The sequence below is a fragment of the Brienomyrus brachyistius genome, chromosome 2, assembly GCF_023856365.1.
Source record: "Brienomyrus brachyistius isolate T26 chromosome 2, BBRACH_0.4, whole genome shotgun sequence".
NCBI lineage: Eukaryota > Metazoa > Chordata > Actinopteri > Osteoglossiformes > Mormyridae > Brienomyrus > Brienomyrus brachyistius.
In genome coordinates this window covers 48,389,054-48,412,862 of record NC_064534.1, presented here as the reverse complement: position 1 = coordinate 48,412,862, position 23,809 = coordinate 48,389,054, and the positions used below count along the sequence as shown (strand labels likewise).

The following is a 23,809-nucleotide window of genomic DNA, read 5'->3' as shown; positions in this document are numbered from 1 at the left end:
GACAAAATAAATTTCCGCTCATTCGCGTAACGTAATTTGTTTTTAAAACGCCCCCATTTAGTTACCGCTTCTGCGCGTGAAGGCCGTCGATATCTAGCGAAACTCCACAGTGCAAAATACTCGTGTCGTAAAACATATTTAATGAGAATGTGTACTGCACAGCAGAAGACATACATTTTAGATTATTAATTCAAAAGCAAGAAAATGCCACCAATTTGAAATTTTTGGTTCAAGTGGATTTGGCGGAAAAAAAGATTTTGCTTCTCCCACCAGCAGGAGAAGGAACAGTAAGCGGAAGGTTCAAGGTTACATTGCAGAGTATTTCTCTATTTAAACAATGGCAAACCACATAAATCTAAAAAACATTATAAAACACTCGTGTACAATGACATTAAGTTAAAAAGAGATGAAATACAAACAAAACATTGCCAGCATATACAAACTTGTTATAAACACGGAATAAAGCAAGTTGAATTTCAAAGCACGTTCCAAGAATCTAACTAATGTAAACGCTCAAACCCAGCTAAAAACAAAATTTCCTGTGAGGTGGAAAGGTCTGTTTGTGCAGCACCAAATTTGCTTTATTTTAAAGCATACTTTTTTCAAACCTTCATTTTGAATGCCAGTAAATAAAACACAAATGACGATGGAATGAACACGTTATAAAAATAAAATCTCACAAACATGTATTTAAATATGAAGGCTTTGCTCATTGCTACTGGAAGAGATATAAGATGATGTAAAACTGTGGAAGAGTCCATTTTAAAATGACTATAGCAAAACTGGATATCAGTGCTCCATATGAATCAGTATTGCCCATTTATATTGGTAAACAGGTGCAAAAAAACAGTTTACCCAAATATGGCATATGTTGCAATTATATATAGTATTCACGTTTCATGAGATATATACAATTATATAAACATTAACTTCCTAAAAATATACTTTAAAATCATTCATATACCTCATTCTATATAACAAACCATAGAAAATATATATGATACAGTAATAAAAGTAGAAAATATTGTACAGACATGTACAAGATGATTTTTGAACAGCTTAAGTCAACTACCTGACTGTAATGTATCAAAGGTGCGATAAACCTAAAGATAGCCAAGAGAGGAGATTATATATTGCTGGAGCTCCTCAACACATGGAATCTCTTCAAGGTCATTCGGATGGACCCTAGGTCCTGGTTGATTTTCTCCAAACGCTCTTCCAAAGCCTCCTAAAGGATAACAACTAAATTAAACTCAGACACATAAATCTACATTCATATACATAAAAATGTACATGCTATATTTAAGAAAATCAAAATATTTTTATACCTATTTTCTGCCACAGAAATTAGCATAATAGATACACAATTAATCTGATTAGCAAAATGTGTAGGCAACTCTATGAATCACTAACATTAAAAGTAGTATCTTATAAATTAACAGTCTGAGTTTTACCAGCAGATCCAAAGAGTCACTGCCACATCCTTACATATTATAAGTTGATGTTTCACATCATGTCGTTTACATAAACAAACACAAATAGCAAACTCTAATTAAAACAGACATCAATGCTCAAGGATGGGTGATATTACATATCACTGTAATCTTTTTAAACTTTTTTTTTGTTGAATCCAGTAGGCGCTATGCAATTTTAAGAATCTGCCTTCATTCCATTCTCTGGATTATACAAATGTTGACATAAAGATTTAGTCCTACAATAAATCATATATTATTATCATTATGATTATTATTATTATGCTAGATCACGTACCTCGTCCAGCTTGGCTTGCAAGGTGACGCGCCCCCCAGTGGCTGGGATACGGCTCAGCGCGGCCTCGATCTGCCACGAGAGGAGGGAAGAGGGCAAAGAAAGGAAAAGATAGATAAACAAGCAAACAAATACATAAATAAGTCATGAACACAAGCCCAATATAGTCCCAGAGCATGCCTGTTGCCCCTTTTAAAACACAGCTCGCGCTTCCCAAAATAGACACCATTGCTGTGATGGAGTAGACCCAGAGCTGCTTGTACACCAAGTGTCATAACGAGGTGAAGCAGGGCCTCATGCTTCTCTGACATTTTCCTAGACTGAGTTCCATCCCTCCCTAACCTTTACCAGTGTCCCGTTCCTCTTCATTTTATATACAAACCAAAAGTGTGTAACACCTCTCACAGGGAATTACAGGCACCTGTGCATCACACTCATCAATCAAGGGCAAAGGTGGACAAAGCAGGTTACAATCCTACACAACAAGCTGATTTAACGTTATTTATTTAAACATTTGGATCTGTCTTCAAAAGTCAATCACGCTACGACTTTCTGAAACAAGCAACTGTCGAAACGGACGGTGAGCAACAGGTGTCTGTAGTCCGCCAGAAATAAAGGTCACTTTGGGGGGTCTTGCTAAACCAGGAGGGTGGGGGACTCTCTGGGCTGGACATGTAGAGCTCCACCATCTCATGGTGCTCCTCAGCTCTGCAGAGCTGCTTGGCCCAGTGTGGCACAAACAGGGGGAAGAGCTCTGCTGAAGTGACACTTTAGCATTTACATGCAAACTCACCTGCTGTTTCTCCTGAGTGAGCTCATCAAACAGGCGCTCCGTATCAGCCAATGACTGCAACCGGCCGTGGTACGAGGGGAGTGTGTCACAAGGCCCCAATATCGCGTCCTCTTCGCTTCCCTCAGCGTCCTGCATCTCCCACGATACCCGCAGGGCACCCTCTGACGGCTCTGTGTGACTGTCTGGTTCCAGTACACCATTACTGGACTGGCTGAGTGCTGTAAGGGTATTCACAGTCATGAGGCTACAGATAAATCAACAGAACACTATATGGTAGTTCCTCAGTCATTCACAAAAATATACATCAATTTCACTTTTCAAAACACTGTTTTCGAAACCACTTGCAAAATAGTGCTTTGTATATTGCGTCCACCATTATGCAGCATGGTTCAAATTTTCAATGGCAAATATAATTCACTATATACTGCACTATAAAATCCTCACAATACACTGCTAACTGTGGTGTACAGAGCATTCTGCACTGAGACAACACCAAAAGGATTCAGTGACCAAAAGAAAAAACAAGTGCTGTAGCACTGAGGCTACATGGCAAGTATTTATCAACGAACATCAACACTATTGCATCCATGGTACACTCACCTTCAGCTTGTTCAGATGATGTAAACTGGAGTCTCCTTTTGGATCTAGTCCCAAGAGAGGGTGACACAGGCAGCGGGGCACTTTGATCAAACCTGTCACAGCTAAAGAACAGACAATGCACCCCAGGATCAAGCTGACATATTAGGATGGAATTCTCAACCGTAATCCTAATTAAGTACATTCAACTAAATTAATCATATGATTCAAGTCACATTGTACTAAGTCACACTGTATTTTAGGTTCATTTAGTTCAGTAATACTTCGACTGATGAAAACAAATAAAGCTGTTTGTCTCATTTTGACTTTAAAAAAAAAAATTCACTCATTCTTTTAACCAATTTACAAGCACACCAACTACATACATTCGGTAGCTAAAAAAAACTAATATTTTATAGGTTTTAATACTTTTATGCACTAATGAACAATATAATAACAGCACAAATACACCTGTAACAGGACCAATAATAATTTAGTTTCCCATCCATCCATTTCCCAAACCGCTTTCCCAGAAGCAATGGGCACAAGGCAGGGAACAATCCAGGATGGGGGGCCAGCCCATTGCAGGGCACACTCACACACCATTCACTCACACATGCATTCCTATGGCCAATTAGCCTCAGCATGTCTTTGGACTGTGGGGGGAAACCGGAGTAAACCCCACGACCATATGGGGAGAACATGCAAACTCCACACACATGTGACCCAGGGGGAGACTCGAACCTGGGTCCCAGAGATGTGAGGCAACAGTGCTAACCACTGCACCACCATGCCGCCCCCTAATAATTTAGTTTAACACAGAAATTACAAAAACCATAAAATTATTAACTATTTAAAAACGCACTGAATGGCTCACACAGTTCAAATCAGGATAAGCATTCAATGTAACGTGATTCAAGCTGTGCGATTCATTCAAATCAACAGCTCAATCACTGCTAATTAATTAAGAGCTCAGCTGGAATAAAAATTAGGGTAGTGTCTGTCAGAACCGATGCTGGGAACCAAGTCAGAGACCAGGGTAATGAACAAGTGAAGTTGTACAAATAGTTACGCTTAACTCATCCTTGTACACCATTAAAGTGCTACATTGGCATAGCAGACCTGCACTCTCGTGACCAAACGCAACTCTGACAAACAGTTGAGTTCTTAGGCTGATGTATGAGGGTTGTGGAGATGGATGGATGGATAGACGGATGGATGGATGAAGGTACTGTGCTGTCAGTTACCGAGGGTTACTGCGATACAGCAAGGGAGGTGAATGGCCGAAGGCAGTGGAGAAGTTCTCTGTGGGACAGCGTTTTGGGCTGGATTTCACCGAAATAGGCATGAGGAGGGTCTCTCTCCTGGCTGCTGAAAACAAACAGAAAAAAACCTATTTTTTGAAGGACCAGCACGCGGCATCTGACATTTAATTAATCCTGCTGTTTTAATTAAAGTCTGAAAAAACTACTGTGGTGATAATTAAGATAAGATGAACGTTATTGATCCCACTGGGAAATTTTGGATATATAATATCTGTATCCTTACAAAAGCTTCACATACAGGTATATTGCTCCATGGTCAGATGGTTATCATCCATATTGGAAAACATACAAACATAGAGGCAGCTGTACTCAAAGATCTTTCATAAACCATGAAGCTGCGGAGGAAGCAAGAGAAACATGTCCACCTGCCACGGAAGCCTGACTGCCCCTGGGGGGTAGGGAGGAAGAGCGGGGGCCATCTGGGGAGAGGCTCCTCTGAGCCCTGGGGATGACTGTGGCCCGCTCTGATGTGGGCTCCCACCTGTCACTGTCCACAAAGCTCACCGTGGGCCGGCGACTCCCCAGCCCTGCAAAAAAGTCAATAAATAAATATATATACGTGCAGTCTAAAGGCTGGTTTATATTCTATGTATGCAATGCGTGCTGCTGCTACGCAAACAGTGCAGCTGCTCATACTAGCACGCATAGTTTATGTCAATCTGGCGGATTAATGGTCATGTCCACCAGGGGGCAGTGTGAGAAATCCATCTTGGTTGGCTCCTTCGTTTCTGGTCTTACTTATTTGTATGTAGTTGTGGCATGAAATGAAGCTGTACACTCACTGCCTCCACAGCGAGTTGCTAATTTTGTAATACTGCTGCCGCATTCTCTATATTCTACCCAGTGCTCCATATCGCATAAGTACTTCACTCTGCCACATAACACTTAATACCTTATGCTGAATGTTGCATTATACATTGTTAGATATCTCGTAGTAGTTAGGACTTTGTGCTTAGTATTTCGATATTAGAGAGAAACATTTTTGCGATAAATATTGTAATACTGACAAAGCAAAAACATTTTTTTAAATAAATAAGTCTCTCACAAACATATCTATGAGTGATTTAAACAGCAAGGATGAAAATGATTACGATGATGCATGCAGAACTCATGCAAAAGTAATGGTGGTAAACTTGCTAAACATATACAGCAGGAGTAGTATACGCTAGCGTCACGTAATCACAACTGAGCCGATGGTTCTTCTCCCTCTTTCTCGCTGCGGGATTGTGGGTAATCGTCTCCCATTCTCGGCCTCTGTCGGCGTGCCTCACTCGCAAAGTCAAAATTTAGTAAAAAAGCACCACCCGAATAAGGGTGTAGCAGTGCGAACAATGAATCTGTTTAACGACAATGCAATGTCCACATTTCAGCGAAATTGAAAAGGAGGCAAAAGCGGCTGTCATTGGATAGGTTCCTTGTTAAAGTCACACAAAAAGAAAAATATTCCAGCGAGCCAACAGAGCAGTGATTCCGTTAGTTATAGTGAAAGTCGTCATAGAAAATAACCCTTCTCTTCTCCTCTCTCTCGTCTCCCTCACACCATCCATGATTCTTTTTAAAGGTAAAGTGCAGGTTAATTTGTTTTATGTATTTTTACTTTATATTTTGTATTATAAATTTTTTAATGAATATTTTTGTGTTGAGGAACGAATCATCTGAGTTTCCATTATTTCTAATGGGAAAATTCGCTTTGATATACAAGTGTTTTGAATTATGAGCACGTTTCCAGAACGAATTATGCTCACAATCGAAGGTTTTACTGTACTAGATACTCTTAAAAAGGAATGGTCATTAAAACTGCAGAGCTTGCCAAGTTTAGTTCTCTTGCCTCTGAATATATTCAGTTTTCATCTTCCAGTTGCACATTCTTTAAAAATTTTCTAAATCAAATGCTCCCTTTAATACCAATTGTACCATATATAACACATTGTCCTGTGACAAAAGTGACCATACCGCCCCCAAGATTTTTGGTGGTACTGCATCTCGCGTACACGTTGGGTTAATTCCTCACATGATTCCATACATCGTCTGTGCAATAAACGCAGAAAATGCACAGTGGTCATGATGCGGATGCGTCATGATTGTGAGCGTGGTCATGAGATATATACAGTGGTCATGATTGTGAGTGTGAAGCATAAACTGAACCTAAAGCACAGTGGCCATGAAGTGGAAAACACACACAAAAAAACAAACAAAACTGCTCATTTTTATCTTAATATGTCTGGGGCCGTATTTACCATTTCAGAATGGAAGCACTCTAATCCACAGGGGAGGGTACATGTGGCAGTTAACCTAGTTAACCATTGTTTGTTTATCATGCAGCATAGCTAAGCCTTACCTTTACAAAGAACTGAGCAAATTAAATTGATAAATTTGACTAGAAGGCTGGCCTATACTGTGAGTTTGGAGGAAAACATTTGCTGTGAGTTGTGACATTTCGATCGGTTGATTGGAACTTCATTTTGATTACTTTCATGAGATGTGATCTGTGGTCAATCCAGGTATAACGGATATGGGATGCGAATGGCAACAAGACTCCCCACCTGACCACAAAGTCCTCTGCCAGGCTACCCAGCAATTTTAGATGTATCGGTCACATCGACTTTAGAATTAGGATCGATGGCAGCAATAAACATAATTTATATGCCAAGCCAATCCCTATCTGATAAATCAAGTCCTTTACTGAACCTGATGTATACTGCCCCCCTGTGGCCTGGAGCACCGTTGTTGCGAAGGGCAGTCGACCCCTTAAAAGCAAAAAACAACATATTAAGTAGAAAAAAGCAAATGTGGGCTGAGGAACCATGTTTTCTTACCGCAATTAAATCTCGCATTTTAGGGCCAATGTACTAGGAAGCTAGATCATATTTACGTAAAGTCCTCTTCAGTGCAGGATCAGTGGTTTATCAAACACGGGGGCTAACTGCTAATGTGATGTTTGCGTTTTTGTTCTCTACACAACCCGTTAATGTGTGCATGATGACCTGCTAACCCAATAGAATCTGATTATATGTGCTATGCTAATACCATGCCTTTTCCATTTATTATTATTTTTTTTTAACAAAAAGCCACCACACAATAACATCACCAGGGATCCTATAAAAAGGGGGAGCAGGAGGATTAAGATTAAGATAGAAGGCAGCAAGCTAAGGAGATCCCAGCATCCCACATACCTATGTGACCAGGGGCGGAGCCAGCAGAGTCTGCCTTGGCCTCATCCATTTGGATCAGTGCTCTTATCACTGGGGTTGGGGCAGGGTCCTTCTTTGCAGGATCCTTGGCTGTGGGCCGATCCTGGAGGCCCACCCTCTGCGGGGTAGACTGGGGCTCTGTTGGACTGTGAAGGGCATCCCTAGAGACCACAAGCAGGAGAGGTAAAAACCATTAAAGTGAACCAACTGCTGTATCACAGGAAGTATGAAATCAAACCGCTTTAAATTTCTACACCCACTGAAGAAACAGCTTGGCTTACAGAAATTGTGTACCATCCATCCATCCATCCATCCATCCATCCATCAATAGCCAATTATAATATTCAGGGTCACAATAAGCCAGGAGCGTATTCCAGGAAACACAGGCCACTCAGCTGGGAAACACCATGGACAGGATTCCATTGCATCACAAATCACACACATATATACACATATTACGGCCAGTTTAGACACTGATTCATCTAAACCATATACTTAGAAAGCTGCCAGTTACCTGAAGACAAAGACCCCACAGCTATGAGTGAATCAGATACCTGTCCCTGTCACTTTGTGCTGAGGCCTGTTCTGTGCGGCTGCTCTCTGTAGTGGCTGTGCCATTTCTCGGAGAGACAAGGAGGTCTGGGTGGTGATAAAACCTGCTGGACGAATGAGTTGAGCCTGTTAACAATGCAAGCTGTTCCACGTTGGGCATTGTTCTCTATGCATCATCAACGCCATGGTGTCTTGGCACTAGTCACCACATAATGAAATACATGGCTTACTGTACATTTAACCATTAACGGCTACGCAAAGCCAATAGAAATGGCAACCTGAGAAAACGTATTCATGCATAAAAGTCGTGGATAAGCTACGCACTCCTTTCAAAATCAGTGATGACTAATTTATGTGATTTATAAACACGGCTTTATAAAATTAACACGAGATTTAAGAGTAAGTGTGAGTTTACCCACATTCATTAGTGAGCTGTGCTGCTATTTGATTATAATTTGGGAAATGCAGGCGAGTGGCTGACAACAATGAGCTTAATGACTAGACAGTGTTGTAAAATTTATCATAACCAAAGACAAAAATGCAAATATCCTTATAGAAGCAATATTAAATGCATATTTGAGCAAGACACCTTATCATACATCAAGTACGCAATGCTTTCCAGTCAAATGAAGTACGTTAAAGGTATACACTGCACATCAGCATGCACTCGCATGACCAGCACAGCAACATGGCACGCCGGCCCCTTACCCGGCCCCAGAGGGCTGCGAGTGGCTGCGGGAGACGTGCCGCGCCTTTGCACTCTCATACTCCAGCTGCTTGATCTGCGTCTCCAGCTTCAAGACCATCCTGACAGAGAGCAGTAAATGTCAGCCCCTCAGTGCCCCCGAAGGACACCCCATTAATGAGAAACCCCGAGGGGTGACTCAAACTGCCCCACCACAAACACTAAAGACGACACAGTGTTAATTACATTCATCACTCTTCCTCAGCTCCAGGTTCTCCTGAGCATCTCCAAGTTACCAACCCTAAATAAGCAAACAGAATGGTCCAATTGCTTTTTTTTCCCCCCTGTAATTACCTCTTAAGCTCAGATTTCTCTGAATTGGACTCAAACAGTCTTTCCTCAGCGGACACCAAACTCTCCTAGCAAAACAGAAACAGGATGGTTCACGTACAATTTCAAGATCAAACACTAAAACTGTAACAATATATATATATTCAACAAAAATTTATTGTTTTTCACCTTAGTTCTCTGGTGATCTCTGTCTAATGCCTCATAGTCTGCAAGGAGCTGAAAAATTTGCAATAATATGAGACGACAGCAGTGTACAGACAATACACAGATGCGGTGCTGATGTCCATGGGACGTGACGGCCATCACCCACGTCCTGCAGCGCCTTGTGTTCTTTCCTCATCTGGGCGTCCTTGTTGTCGGCGTCCCTGCGGGTGCCTTCCAGGGCCTCCTCTGCCTGCCGCAGTCTGACCCGGAGCCGGGCTGCAGAGGCCTCCTTGTCCCGCTCACTCCGGCACGCCTCGTCCAGCCGCTGCTGAAGGGACCGGGCTGCGTCACACGCTGCCTCGTACCGCGTTGGCCAGTCCGCCTGGATGGAGGAGGGGGGGGCCAAACGGACAGCATTAGCGCCCAGCCCTGCGGTCGTACCCTTCACTGCCAATCACCAACTCTAACACCAGGAGCAGCTCAGGCTCCCCCTTTCCCTTCTATATTAAAATCTAATATAAAATCTAAAATCTAATAAGCCTCTGTGCCCGTGATCAGGTTGCCAGTTGTAGCCCAGTTTCAGCTCCTTAACCTGACGCCACAAGGTGGCTGCCCTTCACCATCACCCCCAACCATTCTGTGACCTCTAATGGAGAGCAAGATAAGGCAAAGAGAATTTCCTAAATAGTGGTATCACTATGGTATAACACAGGGGTGGGATTTGTACGCCTAACCCTAGAGATGCGAGGCTATAGTAGTGCTCACCAAGCTGGCCGCCAGATGATCAGCCCCACATTTAATACACCTTAGGTAGAGCTGCAGTCTAAGGTACCCAAACAAGCATGTAGTTACAAAAAAGTGGTGGTCAGGCTTACCAGCTGTCGCTCCATAGAATGGTTCTTGCTCTCCAGTTCCTGGATGCGGGCACTGGCCTCTGTGAGGGCCCTCTCCAGGTGCTCACACCTGTCAAGTGAGTAGGGATGGGGGATGAGGTCCAAAAACACATGTTCAAGCATACAACAAACTATACGCCCACAAAGCCCCAACGCATGAAGGTTCACCAGCTCTCTATTAACTGCTAACTACTGATTAGTTAAATATGGGGAATTTCGACTGACAGAAAAAAAAAAACAATGTTGTGAAGCCATTTCTTCACTTCTTCACTTCACTAAACGACCTACAAGAAACAAAAACAGAACTCCCAGGATTAAAATATTTCTGGGGAAAAACTCAAATCAACTGCAAATTGTGTCTGGCTTCCTTGTAGCGCATGAATATCGCTGGGGCAGATTCTTCCATGCAGCCGACAAAGAGCTGTTTCTGCAGTAGCAGCCCAGGGATTGTCACCTTGCTTCCCTCATACCTGTCCAGTAAACTCTGATTTGCTTTCTCCAAGTCCAGGCTAGAAGGCTGTTTTGCCAAGTCCAGTTTTCTCTGCAGGATGTTTAACTCAGACTCATAGTATGCCCGCAGGTTGGAAATATGACGTGAGGTTTTCTCCCGCATATTCTGCCTTACCCTGGGAAGGAGAGAGGGGAGTAAGGGACTGCTGAGGAACTGGTTAGGAACAAGAATCAAACAGATGGAAAGGTAAGGAGATTGCTGGAACCAGTACTCAATAGAAGAATTACTGAAGAAGTTGAGTAACCATTGAGGAACAAGTGAAGAACTATTATCACACAGATGAAGAACCATTATCACACACAAATACACCCAATGAAGAACCATCAAAAACACGAAGAATCATCATCAAAAAGACAAGGAACTGATGAGCAACCATTATCACACAGATGAAGAGCCATAATGAAATTGATTCTTCATCAGTTTCGCATCTTAATCAAACAGAGGAGGAACTCGTGAGGCACCTTTATCACACACGAGGAATCAGTAAGAAACCATAATCAGACAAGCAACCAGTGAGGAACCATCATCACACAGATGAGAAATTAGTAAAGAACCACTATCACACAGACAAGGAACCACAATTAGACAAGCAAGAAACCGGCGTGGAACCATTGTCACAAAGATGAGGGACAGGTGAGGAACCATTATCATGCAGACAAGAAACCATGATTAGACAAACAAGAAAATGGTGAGGAACCATTAGGGGCCATACTTTTAGTACGTACGCACATTTTACCGATTTTTTGGACCCCCCTCCCCCCACGTACGCACGCATACGCTGGGTAGTTGACCCCCCTCCCCCCACGTACGCACGCATGGGCAATGGTCAGTCAACTTGTGCACTGCTTTTTGGAGCTACAAACGTTCCTGTTAACTTTAGGGATAACAAAACAATAATGTCATGAGATTTACTGTAATAAAATCACTTTCAAATAAAACGAAATGCAACAAATAAGACTTCTTTAATTCTTATACATGTAGTATTTCAGTGGGCACTGGGAGGAATAAGCTATAAGGACTAGCGTATTCCTCAAAAGTCGGCATAAGCACGGCAGACGCACTTGTCAAGAATTCTGGAAAAAAAAACTTGGTTCGCTGGACAGTTAACGTGCCATAATTTGAATTGAAAATTTGAAATTACATGAAAACTCCTGAACATTCGCTAAAAAAACTGTTTACTCCTTGCGGAGGCCAATATTGAGCTAAACGTCAAATACATAAGATGGCGTATTTCACCATTTGATCACAGCTTTAGAACACAAGTCGGAAGTCCGAACTGTAAATTAGGCTATGTACTTAAATTAAGAGATTACTACCTATATACATATTTATTTCATTTCAATCCAAAGAAGGTTTTTGGTCGGCCGACATTTCAGTGCACTGTGACCTTCAAAAATGGCTTTATGCAATAACGATCGCGAGAATGGTTAAATTCCCGCCTTTGCAAGGGTGGAACAGACACGCTGTACATAAATTATTATAATGTATAGGTCGTACGCAGTTTGCAGTCGTACGGCCGGCTGATGATCGGGAGATGAACTTAAGACGTTTTGAGTTATATGCACGTATGGAATGCAATCCAGCAGGTCAGGTATCGTGAACGAAACACTTAATTTAGAAATTTCTCAAGTTGATTCACCCCCCCCCCCCCATTCCAGCATACACACACTTGCGCAAAATTCGGTCAAATTTTTAGACCCCCCTCCCCTCTTCTGTGCATACGTACTAAAAGTATGGCTCCTTATCACACTGACAAGGAATTATAATAAAATAGATGAGAAACTGGAAAGGAACCATTGTCATGCAAAGAACCATAATCAAATAGGTTAGAACCTGAAAGGAAACATTGCCACCCAGACGAGGAACCATAATCAGATAACCAATCAGTGAAGAGACATTATCACACAGAAAAGGAACCATAATCAAACAGACAAGCAACTAGTGAGGACCCTATATCATACAGACAAGGAACCGATGAGGAACCATTATCTCACAGACAAATAACTGGTGAGGAAGACCAGAAAACGAGTTAAGGAGAATGAACCCAGTGACCTACTGATGACCTGTTTTAAGTTAAATGGAGAAGCAGGATGGTCTTACATAGACAGAACTACCGGGTCGTCCAGGGACCGGCCAGTGGCTGGACTAGGCTCCAGTGGGTCCATTTTGGGAGGGGGTGGGCCATTGCCAAGTCCATGGTAGCCATGGGGGTGCATAGCAGAGGCAGCTTCCTTGTTTGCGGGCAGGACAGGGGATTGGCTGGTAGGTGTGACCACGGAGAGGCTGCTGGTGCTAGAGCTGCTGTCTGTGTCCATGACGTCCTGGCTGGTGATGCCCTCTGCCATGGAGTCCGGGCTGATTGGGGTACCCGCGGGCTGATGGCCATGGGACTGGGCAGAGAATGGTAGTCCACTGAAGCATAATGGCGAAGTGAAGCCAGACGTTCTACCCGAAGGCCACATGTACGCCTTGTTGAGGTCAAGGTTCAACACCTGCCACGGGAAGGCACCAAAAATTCATTTAAGGCTGTTTCACAGTAAGCCCATCATGCAAACGCCAAAAACAGCAGAGAACGTGCAGACAAGCATGCTGCCTCAACATTTCTCAACTGGCCAATTATTTTTGTTACATCAGTGAACTTTTTTTAGGCTAAAATAGCTTACAGGGTGTTAGTGGACTGGCTGAAAAACAAACACCATCAACATGCCAGTGAAGGAGACAGTAAATTTATACATTTAAAAAGACAAATCGAAGGAGAGAAGCAGGGCAATAATTAAACAAAATACCCTTATAAAACCAAAATCTTAACCATCGAAAGGTCATGTCTCCACCCAGATGTACCTGAGCAGTGGTTGTGCTGGAGGCGGGAGAAATGCTCCAGTTGTGCCCTTTGGTGTCTTCTCTCTGGCGATTCCTGTAAATCTCCGTAAGCGAGATCGGGGGCCTCGGACCCTCAGGTGGAGTCTGATGAAGAGGAGGAGGAAAAGACAGTCACCCTGGCTGGCAGCAAGACTGGCGAAGGGAATAGGGTGGGTACCGGGTAAACATACCAGGCTTCTCGAATTTTCCTGCCCCAGATGGAAAGTCCCTTTGCCCAGGCTGTCAGGCAGAGGATAATACAGCTCATGATCCTCCAGCCTCCAGTAGGTGAGACCTGGATTCCAACCAAGGGGACAAATGAAGTTAAAATGTACAACTTCACAGGGCTCCCCAAAATGCTCCACATTCATGTAAAAAGTTGGTCTTCGTACACAAATGTGGATAGGAGTCCATGGAAACAGCTCAAATAGTTAACATGCTATTATTAACCAAGGTTAAGTACTTCATTTACAATACAAATATTAAGGTTTTACAATTTATGCAATGAAATTCCATATATTTATGTTCTCAGAGGTAAAATTATATTTTGGCTTGTAAGTCACTTTGAATGAAAACACCTGCCACACAACATATAAACCAAAAATAAAACAAACTATTTTTGTTCTCTGAAATATTTTTATGTTGCTCTAATCTAAATAGTTCAGAGACAAAAATAACAAGCCAAAATGTTTTCTCTGCACATGACAGCATCTAAGGCACTTTACCAGAAATTTCCGAAGCCAGGCTGTCACTACGTATCAGGTGGAAGGGTTGTGAGGCCTGTACGGTGGGTCGATGCTGAAACCGGAGAGAGACAAGATACAGGGTCAAGCGGCAATGAGCCCAGCCACTGCCACGTTATCCCGACTGAGGGCCGGGGCAGAGTGCAGACCTTCCCACAGCATCCCCCCTCTCAGATTGCATTTGGGGCCTCATAAATCCCCATCCCAACCCCAAGTCGACCATGAGGCCTGGGTTGTCACAACTAATACAGTGAGCACTGCTCCACATGCTCCAGGGCAGCTTTACACACACTGCAGGCTGACTCAGCAGGACACGAGGTTACACTGCAAGCCCAGCTGGGGAAGCTTTCACAGTTACAGACTGACGTACATACGCAGGTATAAACATGGCATGAACAAAGGTTGCAGTCTCTACTCCAGTCCATAGGGATCCCCAGACGGTCCACGTTTTTGCTCCCTCACAGCTCCCAGGACTGGAGCTCCCCGAGAACTGGCTTGAGACACACTCATGTAGTGCATATGAACATGAGCTAAACATAATCCTTGAGAAACTAGGTAGACACAGGCCTTTGACTGGGCTCCTGATCAAAGGATCCAGGTTTACCATGAACCTATGGATTGTGAGACCTTCTGTGAGGTGTGAGGAAGTTGCACCTGTTATCTTTTATGCGTGCACGCATGTACGTATACCAAGACATGATAGCTCTGCAGTCTGGTTAAAGAGAGAGACTGGTTGTCATGGTAACCAAGTAAATTGTGGCTTCTTGCGTCCACACGTGGATCAAATAATTTGTTCATAACAGATGTGTGTTAAGGTTGTATTGGTATAAACTGAAATAATAGATTTGCTGAAATTGTGCCCTCATAGTGAGTCATGGAGAGCAGATAAACATGGACCTGAGAGGTCTCGCTCAGTTCGACCGGCACGGTACGGGTTCGACTCTGGAGCGAGCACGCAGGAGATGAACTCACATCGTGTGCCTCGTCCGTGCTTCCATCATGGGTCTTCTGCTCCGGCCCGCCTAGCTCAGCCCCCGGAGCCAGTCCGCCCTGCTCCACCCCACCCTTCCACTGCCTGCGCCTCAGCTTCTGGGCCCAGGTGGTCAACAACGGGCTGCAAAATAAACCCCAAGCTTGGTTCAATGGACCACACAGCTGGATCAGTCAAACCATCCTTCACCACAAATATCTTAAACAATACAATAAGTTAATCTCAAAGGAAAGATCTGATGTGGAGACTTCAGACACCGGGCCCTTAGAAATTATAAAAATAATAGAACATTTAAAAATATATAATATTACCCTGCAGAGTGTGTCTGTTGTGAAACAATAAACAAAAAAATGAATGTATTGTCTTTGTGAAAAAAATTGACAAACACCTGTGGGTTTCTGGCTGGTCAGCCAGGGGGCTGGGATTGGACAGGAGGGAGGCAGACGGCGTTCCCACAAGGGTGCCACCCTCCGCGCCCAAGTCCTGCACGTGGGCAGAAGGCGAGAGCGCCAACCCAGGCCCGTCGACGTCCCCTCCGCGAGCCCCGCGGGCACTACCGGCCCCCGCGTCTTGCGTGAAACTGTGCTCTGAAGCAGACAAGGTGCCGTAGCCGCTGCTCAGGAGTAATGTTGCCACTGTGCTCTCCGTGTGGGTGGGCACCAAGTGCTTCGTCACACCCGGATGAGGGGAAGCCCCGGGGAGGCCACCGAGAAGGTCAAGGAGCGGGGACCCGGCCGGCGTGTGGGCCTGTGAAGCCTCAGTGGCGTAAGGCCCGGGCCGCTGGCTCTGCAGCTGGACTAGAGCCTTGATCTCATCCTGTATGAGCTGTGAAGACACACGGGGGTTTCAGATGGAGGCCGTGGGCAGCAGCAACCTGACATGACACCAGGCAGAAAGCCCCCCCCCCCCCAATCCAGTACAGGATTGCAGTACACCCCAGAATTCTCAAAAAACAGCTCTGAGAGTAAACCTAAATGTTCCTGTCATCAGAAATCGGGCTGACTTATTATACAGGTCTGACAAAATTTCAATGAGCCTTTGAAATCCTGACTGAGAAAAACAGCTCCAACTTCAAGTTCTTTATTGTGCTATGAAGAAAAAAAACAGGATACGCTAAACACCTAAACCCTAATTATCACTCCCCTTGCAAAAATATTTATGAATAACCAAATAAAGGACATAACTTGAGTTAACCTGAATTTGGCACTGATACTGTTCATGCTGAGCAAGGATCTGCTCCTGGTATTGCTTCTCCACAAGCTGGAAGAGCTGTAACCATCTGCCCTGTTAGGGACAAAGAGAGAAAATGGCATTTGGCATAAACAAACACCAAAAAAAGGGGCCAGCTCCTGTTTTCAAAGCAAACTTCCTTCAGACACGTCAGCCAATGGGAGACAGTCCTCATATGAGGTAGGGAGCTATGTCTGCGGACAGATCTTGAAGGGTTTTAAACACAGAAAAGCAGCTTATTTTTGTTCAGGATGAGAACCTCAAGTATACTGCTCACTGCCACCAGTAAAACGTCCAAGAAAGGTTCTACAATTATTTGTAAACCAGGAGCAACAGTGGAAGATTAGAACACAACTCCCCCTGACTGTGAAATGGATGGATTTGCAAACACACTCACCAGTTCACATAGAAATTTACTTTTTATTAATAATGTAATAAATACAGATCTCTGGATAACTCCACTAACATCACACATTAATGATAAATGGAGACTGTTCCATACTGCAGTGTGGATTTGCATTTCTTCAGTGCAATCTAGACCAGCTAATCAGTAATCTGCACTAGAGATCCCACACTGAAGTCTGGACCAGTGTTCCAACATTCCATCCTAGTTCAATCTGGACCTGTGCTCCAACACTGTAACCTAAATCACTCTCCAATCAAAATCAGTCTTCTGGACTTTTCCACAGGTGAAGGAGAAAGAAACATGTCACCTCGCTGTCCTTCCACAGCTCTTGGCCAGTCTCTCCGCTGCTCTGGATCTCCTGCACCAGTGCTGTCAGTGTCTGCAGGGGACTGGGCTTGATGGCTGGCAAACTTTTTCCAGAGCTAAACTCATTGCCTGGACTGAGGCACAAACTCCTGCAACAGGCAACATGTATTCTATGTATTTTTTACTGCCCGATGCTTCTCATCAATCTATCACGGCAATATGTGTAAGAGTTATTACCCTCCAACCTAAAAAGTTAGCGTTAACTGGAACATAATCACAGATTAACATTTTACTTCATTTTAATAATTTTCTTCATCAAAACCTTTTCTGGACCCGTGAATGGCATGAGACACACAGATTGTACAAACCTGCTCTTGTGTCCGCTACTGAATTTTGGCACTGAGGGATCCTGGCTCTTCACAACCCCAGTAGCAGCCTGGATGAACCCCTGCAGGGTTCGTCCTGACCGTACGGGGGGATGCTCCTCCTCTGGACCGGCAAGCCCTGATGGGGAGTCCTCAATCGAAATGATGGAGGCCTCGCTTTCCTTGCCACCGCTCTCCTCCACACTGTCGTGGCCCAAAGCTCCAGAACTGGACACGTCCTCGGAGATGCTATCATCTGTGGACATCCTTAGGTGGCCTTGTTGCGGCGATGCATTTGATACCTGGAGGGAACTGGTTAGCCAGCTGATCTGACAGAAGGCAGGGACTGCATATTCATGTCTAGCAGTAAGTGATGTTTTCTGTCTCAATTTAAAAAAACTCCTAAGGCAAAGCAACTTATACCATGTGCAATCGCCAGTAAACGGGTCAGGCCAGGAACCATATCTGTCGGCTGCGGAAATATAGGCTCCTCTCTGCGACAGTGATCACGGGACTGGAATAAACAGCATCGCGACAACATATCTGGCAAACTGGCCATGGATCAGAAATTGAATCCCCTATAGAGAGCAAAATTCGCATAACATCTGTGCTCAGACAGCGTGCTGTCAATCAGTTACATAAATAACGCTGCATAAGGAGATCAGTCCCCATCTGGACTGCGGGACCCTAGCCCCGGAACAGCCCATCATCTCGTGCAGCTGGTGCTTTCGCCTACTTCTTTGAAACACAGACAAACGTGCGTATGGACTAATTGTCGCGCAAGTGCGCTGAAGGCCAACAGATAGTGTGTATAGGCTGACTTACCCAGAGATTTGTCGCATAGCTGCAGCTATAAACTGTACGGCGGCAAAACACCTATGCCTACGTCTTTACCCCAGCATCAGTCAACGGAAAAAATATCTTGCATTTTCGTATTGGCTGGCGGGATTCGGAAACGAAGAAGCTGATTGGTAAATTCGACAGATGTGTAACGCCCACCTATACAAAGTGACCATCCAGACTGGCACTATGTGCCTAAAATAGGCGGTTACAACAAACTACCAGTTTTCCGATTGGTTATTTTCTCACAGCAAAAGGCGGAAGTAACCTTGGAAGTTCATCAAATTGTAAGGTCGTAGTTCAACCAATGAATTGGAAGCGTGGGGATTACGTGTTAGTGTACTACTCAAGCCGAGTGCTTCGTTTTGACATTTTCATATCGTGTGGGTCTTAAATCGGAGACTAATTGAGCTGTTATGTGGCGTATCATAATATTGCTACCCGCAGTCCTAGTTAGCTAGCTGACTCCATGGCTCGCATGTTGGTTGCATCCAGAAATAAGTCAATAACTCCCTATGCCGATGACAGCTAACTCAATAGTATATCACTGCTCCTAACGAGGAATATGACATAATGTGCACGCAGTACACATATGCACGTTACTAACAGGCAAATTATGTGCCAATACTTGTCTGGTTTTCTAAATATTTGAAATATAATTTATTTGATAATTGTCTCAAAATCGCGTCCATAAGAAGATATGCCGTCCTATGTATTATCGCGACTTATCCTTATGGCCGGGCAAACACTGACATGGAAGCTGAAGTTTCCTGGGCGGCTCCTTTTATCTCCAGTATCGGTAGGTTTGCCGCGCATTCGAGCGGCTGGGAAAAGGGACCGCATTGATCTCGACAGCCTAAACGAAGAGCACTTGGAAGAGCAGTTCGTCAGAGGATCCGGGCCAGGGGGACAAGCGACTAACAAAACCTGCAACTGCGTGGTTCTTAAACACATCCCATCTGGCATTGTGGTGAAGGTGAATTTAAAATGCGATGGTCTACAGATTAATTCTACTAATGATTCTCATGTATTTTCAACTTAATTATTAAATTGTGATATGTGAAAATGACTATATAGGTTGCGAGTTGTCATTGTCTTTTGAGTCATCTGAGTGTGGCTTTTGATCAACATTGTGATGTTTTAAATGTCAATTAACGAATTTTAATATTAATCTTTTAAATTCTGATAATTAACTAGAAGAATAACTTCTCCGATTTCTGTGTTCCAGTGTCACCAGACCAGGTCTGTGGACATGAACAGGAAAAAGGCTCGGGAAATCATGCAGGAGAAGCTGGATATTTTCTACAAAGGTGAAGACAGTGGTGTCCTGAAACAGAGGAAGGAGCAGGAGTGGCGGAAGCTGGAGAAAAGGAAGCGGGCCAGGGAAAGGCTGGAGAAGAAACAACTGTTTAAGGAAAACGCCCTAGCAGATTCCAAACAGGGGGAACACACCAGATGACATGTCTCTGGACTTTTTCCCTATTAGGCCAAATCTTATTATCTAGGCAGAGTGTAACAGCTGTGGATAGAGTGGATTGATGTGTTGTGACCATTTTCTTTACATTGCCTGTAATATAAATATATCTGCAAAGGGTTATTAAACAGGACATTTTAAAACTATAAGTAAAAATTTTTGTTCAAATAAAAAGTTTTGTTCACTTTGCAGAGACTAAACTGTCAGCATGTTTAAATCCCCCCCCCTTCTTTACAGAGACATACAGACCCAAAATGAGAATATACAATGATCTAAAATTAACAGTGATAGCTGAAGATCAAACATATGGACAGCAGAAGGTATAGCTGTTTGGTGTGTGGAGCCATTCCAGTCCGTAGGGGGTTCTTCCCCTTCTACTAATTAGCAAGGTACATAACATAACTCGCTTAACTAAAATACCCAGCTAGGTAAAGTGAGTTTCAGTTAGCCTTTATTTAACTAGATTTTTTTTCACAACCAAGCTAAAAACTACAGTAAAGTCAAATTGTCAATAGAGTAAAAAGTATACTCAAAACAATACTCAGAAGGCGTCCATGGGCCTTATAGTTTAATGGCTTTAAATCATTTTAAAGTCACCAAATCCATGAGTATAATCTCATTTTGCAGGCATATTCCAAGCAGCAGGTGCAAAAAATAGAAAAACGTATTTTCTAATCTTAAGTTTTAAGGACGGACATAAGCACTAAATTTGATAAAGTCCTGTCTTTCTCAGACCTAAAATGAGACACCAGAGTGGCCTTGTAATTAAAATGTACTAATGAACAGCGTTGAAAGAGCAGGCCAAGCAACTCTAGAACATTGTAAACAATAACATGCAAGATCTACATTTAATAATGAAGCTCTAGCATTTAGAGATAATGAGCTGATGTATTTATTATTTAGTATTACTGAAAAGGTTGCTTTGTTCCTAATATGAATGAATATTGAGCAAAAGAAATCCATACTAGTCAAGCAACTCAATGTAATTGTCCATTTGAAGGGTACAAGGGCCTGCCCCTTCCGGGAATCAAACCAGTCATGTTTTGATCATGGTTTTCTGTGTAAAATAACTCCAGATGAAACACACTCATTCACCTGCATTGGAAAAAAATCCCAGTACAGTTACTTTAATGAAAATAAGTTTTATTACACTGAGTAATAAATACATACAAAGATGCAAATCATTTTTATTACAACAGTTTATCCAAATCTGGTGTGGGATACAGTGTATTTGGCACTATCCTTCTTTTTGACTTGTTAACTACATTAGTGTGTTAAAAAGATCCAAATCAATCATTAAAATGTCCCGTGCTACAGGCTTCTCCTGTAAATGTCATGCAGTTTCTATAATTATTTCGGGACATCACTACCTAACATGCATTTTTAACTTTTCATTTATACAAGCAGTTAAGAGATTCAGTCATTCCCAAATGGGAACACATATAAAACCAAGAGGTTCTTGTCAAGTATCTCTTCTATACTGGTATTCCGCATTCAGTTTACGCATTCCCTAGACCAAACATCAACATATTTTATTATTATTATTATTATTGTTATTTTATTATTACATTTTCTGGAAGCCGTTCCACAGCCCGGCACATGAATTGTTAAAGGGAAGGACATCCAAAGCTTCTGTAGCAGGCTGCCTAGGATCTGGCGTTTCTCTCCGTTTCTGCCAAGCATTCGCGCACCAGTCCCCTGGCATGAATTATACCTTCAAACGAAGTAAAAAATGATTATTTTTTCAGTGATCTACTATTACAAATCAGGTTGAAATATTCCATCCATCCATTTTTCACACCGCTAATCCTACTGGGTCGCGGGGGGACCGGAGCCTATCCCGGAAGCAATGGGCACGAGGCAGGGAACAACCCAGGATGGGGGGCCAGCCCATCGCAGGGCACACTCACACACCATTCACTCACACATGCATTCCTACGGGCAATTTAGCAACTCCAATTAGCTTCAGCACGTTTTTGGACTGGGGGGGGAAACCGGAGTACCCGGAGGAAACCCCACGACGACATGGGGAGAACATGCAAACTCCACACACGTGACCCAGGCGGAGACTCGAACTCGGGTCCCAGAGGTTGAAATATCGACTGTCCTAAATGGTAAGTCTCTAAATAATAATTAAATATTAATAAAGAAGTAAATTGCTAGCAAAGTTGACATGTTTTGGTGGATTTCATCCATATACCTCGGCTTTCACCCATAATCTAAAACTTTCATTATGAAAATTCACAGTGTGTCAGTGAGTGCATGTGCCCTGCAACTGACTGGAATCCAGTCCAGAATATTTATTAAAATGCATGCAGCCTTAAATCAATAGTTAATGATGGTCTAGTGTAGAGTTGTTCAACCAGGTCCTTAGGAACCCCCAGATAATCCACATTTTTCTCAGACAATCCACATTTCTGCTTCCTCCCAGCTTCCAACAAACTGCGTTCTTCATATATATTCAGCGTTCTTTATTGTTCTTGCAGCTGGAAATAAGCGAAAATGTGGCCTCTCTGGGGGTCCTGGAGGGCAGAGTTGAGACACCTTGCTCTAGTGTAATATATGAAAGTTGTTTTTTTGGAAGATTACCTCTCTTTAGTCTTTCCATAGCACTTTTACTTCCAGCATATGTGGGTCTAATCTCTTTCCCCAATTCTTCAATGATGGCTAATAATTCTGCATATTTGCTTTGAGGCACTTGGGTTCCGCTAGTCCCCTGGAGCTAAATAAATAGACAGACAGACAGACAGACAGACAAAAACGGTCAAATTCACTTGTTAACCACTGCACGTTATTATACTTTACTCTATACGGGTATATTCAGCATCGACATATATCAGATTTTGTCATAGTCTTGCGGTACCTGGGAATATCCCAAAGATGGAGGTCCATAGTCATTCACTATTGGCCTGTAAGACTGCAGGGTTGCTAAGCTTGTTGATGGAGAGTGGATATTTCCAACTGAAAGAGAACACAAAAGTTGCACTCGCGTTACGTAAAAATTTGATCCCGGTTAAAGTTAATCTTACGCCGACCGTTTTCTGACAGGCTTTTAATATACATGCTTGGGCCGTGCACGTTGGCTCTGTGCGTTAAGCGTGCATGTACCCCGTTGGCCCTTCGGCGTAATACGCAGTATTATGAGCACAGGGTGTAATAACGGCTGTCTGACGCTAGGTGTCCTCAGAGGGTCAGAAATACGCGCTCCACATCCAGATCAATCATCGGGCTCAGGGAGACGATCATGGAGGAAACCGTACGGACCGAATTAAAAAGCCAAAGTGATACATTTTAAAAACGCATCTCGGCGCACCCGACTGACCCGAGCCGGCTAGCCGACAGCGCGAAATAACTTAAAACGGCGATTACATTTCCGTTTCCATTGCCGGCGAACGAGAAGGAAAAGGTTTTTATGACTAGTAATAATGGCGGATATGAATCAGCTCGCAGGATCTGACCCTATATATATAACTGGACAAAAACTACAGACAAGGGCTTTCCCCAGGTATTCATTACAACACCGAATTTTTGCATCCGACAAAACGCGGAAAATATTAAAAATACGCTCAAATTTCTTTCTTACCCTGATTCACGGAAGTTCCCGGAATGTGCTGGTGGAGATTGGGTTTGTAAGACATTCCCAGAGACATTATAAATTAAACAAATAAAAATGTCCTGAAATTCACTGAAGCGTCTCTGTCTCTCTCAGACACTTTTTGTTTACAGCAGAGCGGCACCGGCAAATATGGCCGTCACTTTATATTGACACCCACAATGCAATCTATCATCACAATGGTAAATTCGTGG

The 23,809-nt window shown here is 43.2% G+C and overlaps 3 protein-coding genes across 10 annotated transcripts; 1 reads left to right on the top strand and 2 right to left on the bottom strand.

Moving 5' to 3' along the window:
• Nucleotides 1-120: 120 nt before the first annotated feature.
• On the bottom strand, nucleotides 121-18,621 carry LOC125727930 (M-phase phosphoprotein 9). 8 transcript variants are annotated; one of them, XM_049004940.1, is made up of 24 exons: nucleotides 18,514-18,621; nucleotides 17,692-17,990; nucleotides 17,325-17,472; nucleotides 16,576-16,665; nucleotides 15,770-16,206; nucleotides 15,363-15,504; nucleotides 14,373-14,445; nucleotides 13,839-13,942; nucleotides 13,630-13,752; nucleotides 12,889-13,280; nucleotides 10,748-10,903; nucleotides 10,260-10,347; nucleotides 9,551-9,766; nucleotides 9,409-9,456; nucleotides 9,244-9,308; nucleotides 8,913-9,011; nucleotides 8,207-8,311; nucleotides 7,635-7,813; nucleotides 4,827-4,988; nucleotides 4,384-4,507; nucleotides 3,161-3,261; nucleotides 2,561-2,778; nucleotides 1,771-1,839; nucleotides 121-1,228 (listed from the first exon to the last, which is right to left on the bottom strand). In XM_049004940.1, the coding sequence occupies exons 2-24, from the start codon at nucleotides 17,952-17,954 to the stop codon at nucleotides 1,127-1,129; spliced, it is 3,504 nt and encodes a 1,167-aa protein (XP_048860897.1). In that variant the 5' UTR covers nucleotides 17,955-17,990; nucleotides 18,514-18,621; the 3' UTR covers nucleotides 121-1,126. The 8 variants fall into 8 exon arrangements, with proteins under 8 accessions (XP_048860897.1, XP_048860923.1, XP_048860915.1 ...); XM_049004966.1 differs by having other exon boundaries at nucleotides 3,161-3,204; XM_049004958.1 differs by having other exon boundaries at nucleotides 4,384-4,504.
• A 214-nt stretch (nucleotides 18,622-18,835) lies between these two features.
• Nucleotides 18,836-20,191, top strand: mtrfr (mitochondrial translation release factor in rescue). Its single transcript, XM_049005021.1, has 3 exons — nucleotides 18,836-18,911; nucleotides 19,323-19,504; nucleotides 19,757-20,191. The coding sequence occupies exons 1-3, from the start codon at nucleotides 18,836-18,838 to the stop codon at nucleotides 19,985-19,987; spliced, it is 489 nt and encodes a 162-aa protein (XP_048860978.1). The 3' UTR covers nucleotides 19,988-20,191.
• Nucleotides 20,192-21,128: 937 nt separating this feature from the next.
• Nucleotides 21,129-23,754, bottom strand: LOC125717084 (cyclin-dependent kinase 2-associated protein 1). Its single transcript, XM_048990054.1, has 4 exons — nucleotides 23,586-23,754; nucleotides 22,866-22,963; nucleotides 22,592-22,724; nucleotides 21,129-21,716 (listed from the first exon to the last, which is right to left on the bottom strand). The coding sequence occupies exons 1-4, from the start codon at nucleotides 23,650-23,652 to the stop codon at nucleotides 21,649-21,651; spliced, it is 366 nt and encodes a 121-aa protein (XP_048846011.1). The 5' UTR covers nucleotides 23,653-23,754; the 3' UTR covers nucleotides 21,129-21,648.
• Nucleotides 23,755-23,809: the final 55 nt, after the last annotated feature.

What these genes read in the sequence shown, in the direction of transcription:
- LOC125727930 (XM_049004940.1), bottom strand. Translation starts at nt 17,954, where the DNA reads ATGTCCACAGATGATAGCATCTCCGAGGACGTGTCCAGTTCTGGAGCT. An exon ending in AGCTGTGGAAGGACAGCGAG is followed by an intron (nt 16,666 to 17,324) that starts GTGACATGTTTC and finishes TGTCCCTAACAG; the next exon opens with GGCAGATGGTTACAGCTCTT. An exon ending in ATCATCTGAACAAGCTGAAG is followed by an intron (nt 2,779 to 3,160) that starts GTGAGTGTACCA and finishes ATACCCTTACAG; the next exon opens with CACTCAGCCAGTCCAGTAAT.
- mtrfr (XM_049005021.1), top strand. Translation starts at nt 18,836, where the DNA reads ATGAATTGGAAGCGTGGGGATTACGTGTTAGTGTACTACTCAAGCCGA. An exon ending in TTTTGACATTTTCATATCGT is followed by an intron (nt 18,912 to 19,322) that starts GTGGGTCTTAAA and finishes TTTTATCTCCAG; the next exon opens with TATCGGTAGGTTTGCCGCGC. An exon ending in CATCTGGCATTGTGGTGAAG is followed by an intron (nt 19,505 to 19,756) that starts GTGAATTTAAAA and finishes TCTGTGTTCCAG; the next exon opens with TGTCACCAGACCAGGTCTGT.
- LOC125717084 (XM_048990054.1), bottom strand. Translation starts at nt 23,652, where the DNA reads ATGTCTCTGGGAATGTCTTACAAACCCAATCTCCACCAGCACATTCCG. An exon ending in GGGAACTTCCGTGAATCAGG is followed by an intron (nt 22,964 to 23,585) that starts GTAAGAAAGAAA and finishes GTTCTCTTTCAG; the next exon opens with TTGGAAATATCCACTCTCCA. An exon ending in CATCTTTGGGATATTCCCAG is followed by an intron (nt 22,725 to 22,865) that starts GTACCGCAAGAC and finishes CTATTTATTTAG; the next exon opens with CTCCAGGGGACTAGCGGAAC.